At 36.2% G+C, this 12,227-nt stretch overlaps 2 protein-coding genes across 9 annotated transcripts in view; both read left to right on the forward strand.

Moving 5' to 3' along the window:
* acana (aggrecan a) overlaps positions 1 to 12,227 on the forward strand; it is a 904,300-nt gene that overhangs the window by 752,851 nt on the left and 139,222 nt on the right. The gene's annotated exons all lie outside the window — the stretch shown is intronic.
* Positions 1 to 12,227, forward strand: part of kcnq1.1 (potassium voltage-gated channel, KQT-like subfamily, member 1.1) — a 102,732-nt gene that overhangs the window by 81,071 nt on the left and 9,434 nt on the right. For all 7 annotated transcript variants that reach the window (XM_073906662.1, XM_073906663.1, XM_005166469.6 and 4 more), the window contains 4 exons: positions 5,493 to 5,568; positions 10,910 to 11,004; positions 11,685 to 11,731; positions 11,892 to 11,953. In XM_073906662.1, the coding sequence (XP_073762763.1) occupies positions 5,493 to 5,568; positions 10,910 to 11,004; positions 11,685 to 11,731; positions 11,892 to 11,953 (280 nt within the window). The remainder of the gene's footprint in view (positions 1 to 5,492; positions 5,569 to 10,909; positions 11,005 to 11,684; positions 11,732 to 11,891; positions 11,954 to 12,227) is intronic.

A 12,227-nucleotide genomic window follows, 5' to 3' on the forward strand; every position in this document is an offset into this window, starting at 1 on the left:
AATGCTGTCCACAATGGTGATGTCTAACAAAATTAGTATTTTTAGTAAATCTCTCTATGACAGAAATAGTCAAACAAGATAGTAACAAGTAAAGCTGCTGATAAGGCTTGTGGAGTTGTTTAATGATCCTAATGAGCTGAGATTTTGAGAGATTTAATAAGTTTTCAGATGAGTTCCTCTAAGGTCATGTTAAAATGTTATTTTTATAAAGCCTGTTTTTTGTTTGTTTTTTTTTTCACGGACCCTGGGACTTTTGAAATATTCACTTTGACAAAACATTTAAAAATGTGGGTTACAGTGTTTTGTTTTTGTGTGGATGAAAAGTAAAACTGTATAGAAAAAGATTTAGACAACAGTTTGTCTGTACAGCAGGGCCTAAGGTTGTGACTTCAGTTCAGTTTTAGTTTTTTGTTTCCTTCAGTGATTCTGCTTTTTAACAGTATGAGTCCATTACTCTCTGTTCAATCAGCACTTTAACTCTGCTCCAGTGTTACTTTAACCTTTTTTGGGGGGAGTGGGACCAGTGGGAAAAGTTCATTTTAATCTGAGGATTTTTGTGCATCAAATTATGTATCAAAAAGTCCACTTTAAAGTAAAGATATCAGTTGAAGGGTTAAGTTCTGTTTAAATGGGGTATTATGAAAGCAAAAAAAGAAAAAAGAACATTAAACAAGACCAATAACATTTATTTATTAACTTATTAACACATTATTCTCTAATTTACGCTGATTTATGTACGTACAAGATATTTGCCCAATATATTTGCCACATGAATTTTTGACAAAGTATAGAAAAAAAAACTGTAGATTTATTAAAAGATTTGTTTTGTTTGGATGTATCTACAGACCCTCATGGTTATGTTAATATATATTTGTGAACAAAAAACTAATTATTAGTAATATAAAATTGCCTTTATTTTTTAGGGTTTGCCTCTTTTTGCATCTTGGACTTAGAAAGAATTATAAAAGCCTCACGTAACAGGAATTCAATCAATTCTTTTTTTTTTCTTTCTTGAAATCTTTTATTTGGTTGTTTGCTTGCATGTCATTGAGAAATTAAACGAATAACATGTGGAAAATTACTTTTAAAAGAAAAATTGGCAACTATGATCTTTGGCAACTATAGTTGCTGGTGGGTTTAAATGGGTTAAAAGCAAAGTCTATAAATTCTGTCATCATCTTCACTCACCATTCACAAAAAAATAAAACTCAAAACATAAACCTCTTTCATCTGTTAAAAAAAAAAAAATATATATATATATATATATATATATATATATATAAGTATGCAATATGTAAGTGTTTGGACCCACATAGGTGCATAACTAACATGTTCTGCACTGAACTTTAGACCAGGTTTTAGTTGGTCAGTGACGTAGTCTATTTCAGTTCTTCAAAATAACATCACGCCAACATTGCACCTTAACACACCTCCTTTTAGACCAGAACACCCATGAGTCCACAAGGTGGTGCAAATGAATTTGCTATCTAAACAACGAGGCACAAAACGTGAAAATTAGAGTTCTGCTGGTCTAAAATAGCAACAAACTGCGCCTAACACGCCTTGTGCCTTATTGAGCCAGGTGTATGATAGGGCCCATAAAGGTTTAAAACCACATGAGGGAGAGTGAATACATTAGGATGAATAATCACTTTGAAAAAAATCTAACTTGTTATATTAAAATGTAATATTAAATATGTATTTTCCATTCATACAATAGGTCAAATTTGACAATTGCTATAGTTGTTATAACATGTCATTCATTTTAATAATCTATTCAAATGTTTGATTGGAGAGTGAAGAAAAAGCACTTGCTCATGATAACTACCAAACTAGTTTACATTACAGTACCTTAAGTAATTTCTAAGAATGTTGTGACTTCCAAACATTATACTGTACATGAAAGGAAACGGGGCGGCACACTGGCTTATAGTGGTTAGCACTGTCGCCTCACAGCAAGAAGGTCACTCGTTCAAGTCCTGAAAACATGCGGTATAAGTGAATTGAATAAATTAAATTGGCCGTAAATTGGTGTATGAATGTGTGTGAATGAGTTTATATGGGTGTTTCCCAGTACTGGGTTTCGGCTTAAAGGGCATCTGCTGCGTAGAACATATGCCAGAATAGTTAGGCGGTTTATTCCACTGTGGCGACGTCTGAAATAGAAGATGGGTGAAAGGAAATAAATCACAAACCAAATCACTCCAAGTATGCAAAATAACAGGATTTTTTTGCTATCTGGTGCTTTCCATTACCCACTTTCCTCTTCCATTCATGCTAATTGAACAGACATTTGCATTGCTGCGGGTATGATAATGTTCAAAGCTATGAAGGTTCGCATTTAACCACTGGCAACATTAAAGAGAGAGATGCTGGTTGAAGTATGGCACCAAAGAGCAGTAAATTGGCAGTTGCCTCGAGCACAGCATATGCCTTATCCCTCATTTCCCTGTAGCCCACAGCCAGGGAGAAACCAGAAACTGTCAGCTAACCATATCCATTAAGTCAATGAGGCCTGATAGCCTGCAGCCAGTCTACCGCTAATGCGTTTTAAAGAAACTTGTATGAGTGTGCGCCGTCTTTTGTCAGACTGACATGCAACAGACACGAGCCTTAGCATGCTAACGTGATCACATACGCAGACTGGCACGCGGGAGTCGACGTGCAAGGGAAAGTGTGCGTCTCATACTTTGTCTTTATTTTAGAAAATGTCCTGTTCCTCCAGATAACCTTGGGTCTCTTGGGAGTCAATCCCTTCCCCCCACCCCCAAATCTCAGAGCTGTGGTTTTTGAGTGCTTTGGAAAGCAGAGCGAGCCTTGTATTTTCACTTAGACACTGTGTCCTGGTCATGACCCTTGTGCTCAATGGCCACTTGCAAAAGTCCTGACATAAACGGCATCTGGAGTGGCTCTGGGTTGCACCTGAGGGCCTGCTGGCGTCTGATAGGATTGTTTTGCAAATGATATTGAAACTGTGAAAAGGTCGCTGATTGTGCTGTTAGTAATAGTGGTGGCGTGTACAATGGAAATCTCAGATTTTTCATTTATGACCGTAGATATGCATCTGCATTGAAGATGTTGTTCTCATTTCCTCACCATGTGCTTTTACTAGTTTCAATCTCATGAACTAAAGGGAAAGTTTAATCAAAAATATAATTCCGAACCGTATTACTTTCTTTTTTATCTGTGAAATAAAAACAAGGATATTTCAAAGAAAAAAAGGCTTTTGACCTACTCAAACATCATTGAGTTTCATTGTCAAGGGAAGAAACACTTTTCTTTAAATGATTTTGTATTATGTTGACTACATTTACATGGACATCAGTAAATGAATGATTTGCTTTAATCCGAATCAGACAATAATATGATTAAGGCGTTTACATGAGTTGCTTTTTGAATGTTCCTTTCATGATCCCGTTTTACATGTTATAGCACAGAATTCGATTAACATCATTGCCTCACCAAGCTATCCATGTTTTCATTCATAGTTTCATGTAATTTTAGCTGTTTTATTTATAATTTGTTGAATTTAACTGCAGTTTGGCACTTTCACTTTCATTCAGGAACATTTCATGCATGGCCACCGTGACAAACAAGATATTGGATGCAAGTATGAACTGATGGAGGAGTGTTGTTAAATGGAATTTAATACCACACACTGTATGTGGAAGACAAAACCTCTTTTCGCAATGTGTGAGTCTGTGGTCCTTTACTGACTCAGTAGGTGCAGAGAATAGTGTCAAACAGCCATGTGCGTATTAGGCATGGGACAGTAACCGTTTTCAAGGTATACCGTGGTTTGGACGTGGTTTGAGCTAAACGTCAAGGTTTTAAAACGGCCAACATTTTCTGTAATACCGTTCCTAAGCTATGTGTAAGATGTTTTTTATTTATTTATTTTTCTTCGTTTAACTCAGTACCTCTAGCAGAAAAGATATCAAAGATGCCGTTTTAAATTGTAAAATAATACGTGTTTTTAAACAAATGAAGACAGCAGAAGTCAGTGATTCATTTTCATTATTCAGCCTGACATGTTTGCTGCTCCAAAATATTTTAAATGTTTCTCAAAATAAAATCTATTGTGTTAAAAGGGGGAAAAAGTTTGTGTTTTTTACCCAGACGTTTAAAAAGAATATATTTTAAAGCAGTAATCACAATACCGTAAAACCATGAAACCGTGATGTTTTTATCCAAGGTTATCCTACCGTCAGAATCTTATACCGTCCCATGCCTTGTGTGTATAGACTATCCTGTCACAAAATGAGGCGAAAATCCTACAGGATGGTAATAGTTTGATTTAGGTGTTTACATGTCTGTGCTGCACTTCAAAAATGTGACTAGTTCTGTTTAGTTCGATTATGACCTTAATCAGAGTATTGTCTGTATTAAAATCGAATTATTGGTGTCCATGTAAATGTACTCACTGAGGGTAAAACATGTTTAGAACAACATGACAAAGGTTTTTGTTTTCAACTGAACTACTCATTTAAAAATAATATAATGTTTAAGCATTTCAATAATTTTTCTTTGATTGCAGGAAATATTTCGGTATATTAAGTGATTAAACTAAAAAGTGAAAATTCTGTCATCATTTACTCAAACTTAACTGTTTGAATTCCTTTCTTTTGCTGAACACAAAAGAATATATTTTGAAGAATGCTGGAAACATTGCCTTTCACTGTATTGTTTTTCCTACTGTGCTAGTTTTCAGCTTTCTTCAAAACATCTTATTTGTTCAACAGAATAAAAAAACTCATAAATGTTTGAAACCACTTGAGGGTGAGTAAATAGTGAGTTTTATCTAAATTTTGGGTGAACTATCCTTTTAAGCAGCTTTCAATTGCACATATTTTCAGTAATTAGCACACCTCTGTTAGTAAAAGTAGTGAATGGACTGTCTTTTAACGCATATGGGGAGACCTTGTGTCAGGACTCATTTAGTCCTAACATGCCAATGATTTTGACATGCCAATGTCAAAAGGATTACCTTAATGACTGTCCTACACACTTTCTGGAGATTGTGTGACACTTGATACTTGAGAAGGTGTGTTGTATGTGGGGGAAGAGACATTTTAGAAATGATCTTGTTTTACATGAGGGGAAAGCATGCTAGAAATGTTTGAAACAGCAGCATGGGTGAGATTAAATGACAGAATTTTAATTTTGTTAAATGAACCATCCATTTAAAATCAAAATGGACGTATCGCCATTAATGTAGACTCATTGGTTGTAAACTTTTATGAATTTCTTTCTTCTGTTGAACACAAAACAATATATTCTGAAGAATGCAACATAAAATAAGGAATTGAATGGTTTCTTTCCCTCCAACATTCTTCAGAATATCTTCCTTTGTGTTCAACAGAAGAAAGAAACTCAAGCAGGTTTGTATCAAGTGGAGGTTGAGTAAATGATGACAGAACTATACCTCTTTGGTAAGATAAAATCAATCTCTTTAAGTGTCTTAAGACTAATCACAACAAATGACCACACAGGTTGCGGGATTCTCATCGAGCAGCCATCCGTGTGATCCAGAGAATGTACTACTTTGTGGCCAGAAAGAAGTTTCAGGTAAGATTTTCCTTTTCTATTTACAAACACAACCGAAGGGTAATCAAGTTAACACGATTCTCATATGAGGAGTAATGGAAAAATATGTCTACCAGCATTTTGCCAAAAACATAATTTTACATATAATTAGCTGCAGATTTCAGCTGAAGTGAATGCTAGAGGCAGTAAAACATCAACAGCTTTTATTCCTTTTGACACAGTTTATGATTACAGAGCACATTATCATTTAATGAAGGCTTAATTAAGCCTGGTTCGCTGCACAATTTAATATCTTATAGTTCATTATGAGCAAACTAATACTTTTTAGTGTTCACACTTGTGCTCTGGAGAGCATTGGTAAAGTGCCATGTAAAATCAAGGCAAATCATTTAGATTTTTTTAATTACTTAATTTGTCTAGGTGTTTAAAAGTTTAATGTAAGTGAAATTATTCTCTAATTTATATATCATCTGCTTGATTTCCAAACTGCCATGATATGTTAATTGACTAGTCTAATAAAATTTCCAGTCACGTTTATATGAGAAAATGCTCTTAAATGTATTATTTAAATATTATTTCGAAAGAAAAGTACAAAAGAGGGCGACTTGGTGCTGCAGGAGGTAGCGCTGTCACCTCACAGCAAGAAGGTCGCTGGTTTGAGCCTCTGTTGGGTCAGTTGGCATTTCTGTGTGGAGTATAAAAATAATGCAAACAAAAAATTAAAAATCGCAAGGGGAAAGTGGGTAGCATGATCGCCTCACAGCAAGAAGGTCACTGGTTCAAGGTCACTGGATCAGTTGGTATTTCTGTGTGGAATTTGCATGTTCTTCCCGTACTCACATGGGTTTCCTCCGGGTGCTCCGGTTTCACCCACATGTCCAAAGACATGTGGTACAGGTAAATTGGGTGAGCTAAATTGTCCATAGTATATGTGTGTAAATGGGAGTGTATGGGTGTTTCCCAGTAATGGGTTGCAGCTGAAAGGGTATCCGCTGTGTAAAACACATGCTGGATAAGTTGGTTTCAGCATGATAAGTTCATTCCGCTGTGGCTACCCCAGATTAATAAAGGGACTAATCCAAAATGAAAACGAATGAATGACAGTATAGAGAAGTCTATAAGTATTTTGTGAATTCATTTGGTTATAAACAAACTTAGTCACAAATGAAATGGAAGTTAAAAGTGTGATTGTGCATGATTTTGTCCATTGGAAACTAGGGCTGTGTGATTAATTGAAATCGGATTGAAATCAAGATTTCTAAATCGCCTTACAGCACAATTTTCACACGGTATGCTATTTGAACCAATCATAACACAGCGCACCTAAACAAAGAGTAAGAACAGGAGATTGAATAGCCTGCCTATATAGGGATAATGAGTTCAGTACAGGAGGACTTAGTGCAGAAAAAGTTAACATCTGTGGTGTGGGATTAAGATACTTTGGATACAGGAGGGCCGATGTATAGCAGAACCAGGTAATTTGTAAGCGCGTCACTTCCTTCAGCATTTTCAACGTGCCTTGCGGTCGCACCTTTGTCATTGCTCGGTGACCATGAACTGCTTTCTCAGAGGATGACAACCTAACATACCATACGTTTGTTAAGTCATGACGTATTAGTAACGTATGGAATACTGTTTTTGGGTCCAAGCTTCTACTCATTTAAATTAAGAAAATGTTTGTTTATGACCACTTTTTAGTCATATCTGTTATTAAAGTGAATTTTATATAAAATTATGTTGTAAAAAAAAGTTAAATTTAAAGTTTGTCTGTAAAGAGGTGTTCGTAGCTGTGTTTACCTGGAATATGGGTGCGTGCTACTTTCAATATGTGCACTCAATCCAAGTGCCCCCATTGGAAATAATGGACATGTGTGGGCAATAGACGGGATATGTTAACAACCTATTTCATGGCAGAGTCACAAAGAGGTCTATGATCTATGCATGACAAAATAAACCTGTGAACACACACGCAAATATTTGATCACAGGCAACTATATCTGGTCAACTAAAACATCAGAGCCTTAAGCCTGGTTTATCATCGAGTGATCGGCGTGACCCACGCCACATGCTCTGCAATAACACTTATGAAACGCTAGCTGGCAGTATGTTCCTCGGTGTTGAGTTTTTTGCTGGTTTTTAGTTTTTTCTAAATTCTACCTTAATGTACAAGTAGCTCAAACTTGCTCATTTTAGGGCGGGAACCAGCAGAAAAACAGCAACTTTAATCATAAGGTAAACACAAAACAACAGTTTCCATCTAGACCTTCTTCACAGGACTCGACACTTGTAAACACTCGCTCCAACGGGTTCGTCCAGCTCTCGGCCCGGCCCACACTTATCAGCGATACCAAGCCGAACAATCACAGTACTTGGGCTATGCGTTAAAGCAACGTGTAGCAAAAATTTTTGAGACGTGCGCGATTGCCATGGCAATGCGTCCATGCGCAGGCTGTGCCGAAGCATAAGTATAAATCAGCATTTACTTGAGTTTGACGGCGCGCATGCTCACACATATTTGTTTTGCCATATGTCTGTTCCTGAGACAATTTGTTACAGATTTATAGGTGATTTTTATTTGATGTCTGTTTTAGAGACGTTACAGGTCTTTGATAAAGATGTAATTGTTTTTCTTTTGAAATATGTTTCAGACTGTAAACCCAGGTTCAGTCTGTGACAAAATCATGATTAAAATCTAAATCACAATATTGTTCTAGAAAATCGTGATAGGTTTCTTTAGCCCATATTGCACAGCCCTATCGGGAACCGACTAGATTGTTGGAACGAATTGGAAGAAAGCAAAGACACGCCCTGATGTCATTCCATGTGACCAAAAGTGATCTAATGTCATTTTGAGGACAAATTCATTTCTAGAAAATAATGAAATGTACTGATATAATAAGCACTACTATATAACAGAAATAAGAAGAGCAAATTTAAATTTCAATTCGTTCAATTTCCTAGCTAGCACTAGCATTTCTTAATGAATACTTGATGAGTCTAAGTAGTGGATAAGCTTTCAGTTACCACATTTAATTGGGTCTTGTTTGGTCGCAGCAGATGTTTTGAAACTCATCGTAACGAGGATTAACTTAATAGCTGTCCTACACACTTTCTCCGACACTTGATACTCGTTACTGCACTGTGTTTGTCTTCTCTCTTTACCCTCCCATCCTCTTGCTATCTTTTCATTTGACCCACTCGCCTCAGTCATCCCTCAATCCCCTTATTTTCTCCAAGTCCTTCTGCCCTCCTCTCACACACTCTCGCGACACACAACACACACTTTGGAGTGTTTGTCAGATGCTGCTGGCTAGATTTGCTGTATCTGATGTCATGATAATGTTTACCCTCCTTTGAACGGCTGAAGCTTCTCCTGAATTGGGTGATTTGTGCCAGAGATGTGTGAATGTTTGGTTATTTCGCCCACGCTGATCAAACTGAAATTCTGTAGCAAACGTGAAGCTTCACACATCTGCCACGTGTTAGTCTGAAAGTTCAAATACATTCAAAGCGTCATCACCTGCTCTCGATCAGCCCCAAAAGCAAAGATAAAGCGTTTGATCAGGGTGTACGTTTGGTGTCAGCAGATGTGAATCGTTTTCCTCAAAGGTGACAATCAACAGGAAATTTTTCCCTCTGGGCTCGTTTGATTTAGGACCGGTGTTATCAAGTCGAGAGAGTTTCCCCTTATGATGATTTCCCCTTTCTTTCAGGCTTCACTTAAAGTAAAGTTTTACTCACATACAGGGATTGTGAGCCCCAAGGCAAGATCATATCAAGATTTTAAGTTAAAAGTAAACGAGTAAAGGAAAGCGTGTGTTAGGGCTGCATGATTCTGGCTAAAATAAGAATCATGATTTATTTTCCTTAAAATCAAGATGATGATTTTATCACGATTCTGTAAATGTATAATAAAGGTTAATATCAGTAGGCTATTATTATTGTTATTTTCAAACATATGGTAAAGCAACAATAATAATATTGGGCTTATGTGTAGGTCTACTGTTGGTTCAAATGCAAAATTTTGTATAGACTTTGAATGGTGGAGTTGAACAGACTTTAAAATTGTCCTTACATTTTCCTTACAACATTTTTGGGGTGAGCTATACCTTATAAATACATTATGTGACATTTAACAACATTTGGAGGTGCCCATGTTGCTGAGCAATGTATAAAAAACTATTTGAAGACTTGCACGACTGCCTTTATGCTTCTCTCCTGGCCGCAAAAATATAATTGGCTGAATCGTAGAAATGCTGAATCAAGAATGTGTGTAGGGTCAAATCGAGATCACAATCGTTTTTCGATTTTTGCAATCTGTTTTTTTATTTATAATCTTTTGTAGTTGATGTGTATAGCTCAGCATTGTGCATATATATATATATATATATATATATATATATATATATATATATATATATATATATATATATATATATATATATTAGGCATGCAACAGTACAGTTAGCCCACGGTTCAATACATACCTCAGTTTTCGGTTCGGTTCTCATGGCTTAACACGTGTTTTTTTATTTTAAAAGCAATAGGAACAGTAAGAAGTTAAGGAGAAAAAAATTTAAAAGATTTATTGCAATACTCATTTTATTTTACTTAAAATCCAAGAAAAGTACACTAGTTCCTAGTGTATTGTATAAAAAAATTAACACTGAAATCTCACAGCTGCTGGTAGCCAATATGTACAAACTGGGGAACACATAAAATCCTACCCTTTGAAAATAAACATACATGTGAAGTTAATAAAGATAAATTGGCCATTTCAAATAAACATATTTGTACTTAAGTAAACATAAATAAACCATCTCAATTATCTCAGTGCTGAAAAAAATGCGAGACTGTAGTCTGTAACGCGGATCGAGTGCTTTTATCGAATGACAAAAGCCCACCTCTTCAATCACCGAAAACAGCTGCAAATCTTTAGCCATAAACACCCGCACTGCCTTTGTTATTTTTTATGTGGGTCAATCGGTGCTTTTGAAAACACTATTGGTTGGATTTGGTAAAGGAGGCGAGTGAGTCAGTCAATCAGTCAGTCATTCAGTCAGTCGACAATGGCCTTTGGTGGATTTTTTTGAAAACATCAAGCACGCATGGCACTCGCAAGAGAAAAATAAGATCTAAAAAAGCAAACATAGTGGCTTGTGGTGGATTTGCTGGGAAAACAACTGCAAAAAAAAGTAGCTCCTCTGACATATTTGGTGCTCTCCAGAAATGTATATGGGGTACGTTTTCAGAATGAGCCTGGCTTGTATATATTACTGCTTTGTTGTAGATCTAAATAAAAACTGCATAAATAGACAAAAAAGCAGTCATTGTTGAGTGTCATAAATTTGTGTTTCTGCAGCAAGCACGTAAGCCATATGATGTGCGTGACGTCATTGAGCAGTATTCACAGGGCCATCTCAACCTCATGGTGCGCATCAAGGAGCTGCAAAGAAGGTGGGATGAAAATCAACTCTATATCACTTAGAAAAGTGTTTACTTAATACGGCAATAGTTAGATGATATTTTACAGATGTAAAGGGTTAATTCACCAAAAAATAAAAATTCTGTGAATAATTACTTGCATCATGTTGTTCCAATCCACTGAGACCATCATTCATCTTTGAAACACAAATTAAGATATTTTAGAAGATATTTGAAAGACATCAGTGGTTCTGAGATGTTCTGAGACCAGAAAAGGAACCAAAATCTTTGTTAGAACTTTCTATGAATTTTCATTGGCTCAACTGTAACCATAGAAAGATTTAGCTTCATATGATCACATAGACTGTTTTGTTTTGGTTTCCTTTTCTGGACTTTGAACTTGTGACCATTGCAACAGTATCTGATGAGAGAGCTCTCGGATTTTATCTAAAGTTTCTTAATTTGTGTTTCAAAGATGAGTGGAATTTCTCAGGGGATTGGAACAACATGAGGTGGAGTAATTTGTAACAGAAATATAAATGTTGGTGAACTAACCCTTACAGCCTTATAACCCTTGTATTGAATAGCAATATAAATGATCTTTTGGTTATTGAATGCAGAGAGTTAAGAATACATCCATCCATGTCACTATTCCTCACATCTCATCTTATAATTTCTGTACATTTCACATGATACACACTTGACCCTGACAGACTGGATCACTCTTTAGGGAAGCAGTCCCTTTTCCAGACAAGTTCAGGTAAAATTCATTACACTTTCAGCTCTTCTCTCACCATGTTTTGCTACATTTGACCCCTTCATTGTTCCTAATTTTGCTGTTTAGTGTTGTCTTTAAACCTTAGTGCACATTATTGAGGTGTTTATAACGTTTTTCTTGGCACCCTTCTTGTTTTCTGCAGAGCGCTTGAAAGACAAAGGCACAAACACTATTGGCTCCAGACTCAACAGAATGGATGAGAAGGTAAGCGCTTGAATATTTGTGCTAAAGCCAGAGTGAGATTTAGCTAAACTTACTAAGAAGGACATTAAGCCTACAAGATCCAAAAATGCCTGCATCTGTGTGTAAGCCACAATAATCTGAGTAGTTGGAAAATTGCAAACAGGAGGTTAAAAAGATAACAAAGGTCCTGTTTACGTCTGCCGTTAAGATGCAAGTGGATGACGCTAAATACAGGTGTAAATGGGTTCTGAAATGTTTCAAGTTTGTCCACTCTAGACTGTTTATCTAGAGGTTG

This window comes from Danio rerio, chromosome 7, assembly GCF_049306965.1.
Source record: "Danio rerio strain Tuebingen ecotype United States chromosome 7, GRCz12tu, whole genome shotgun sequence".
In the NCBI taxonomy this organism is placed as follows: domain Eukaryota; kingdom Metazoa; phylum Chordata; class Actinopteri; order Cypriniformes; family Danionidae; genus Danio; species Danio rerio.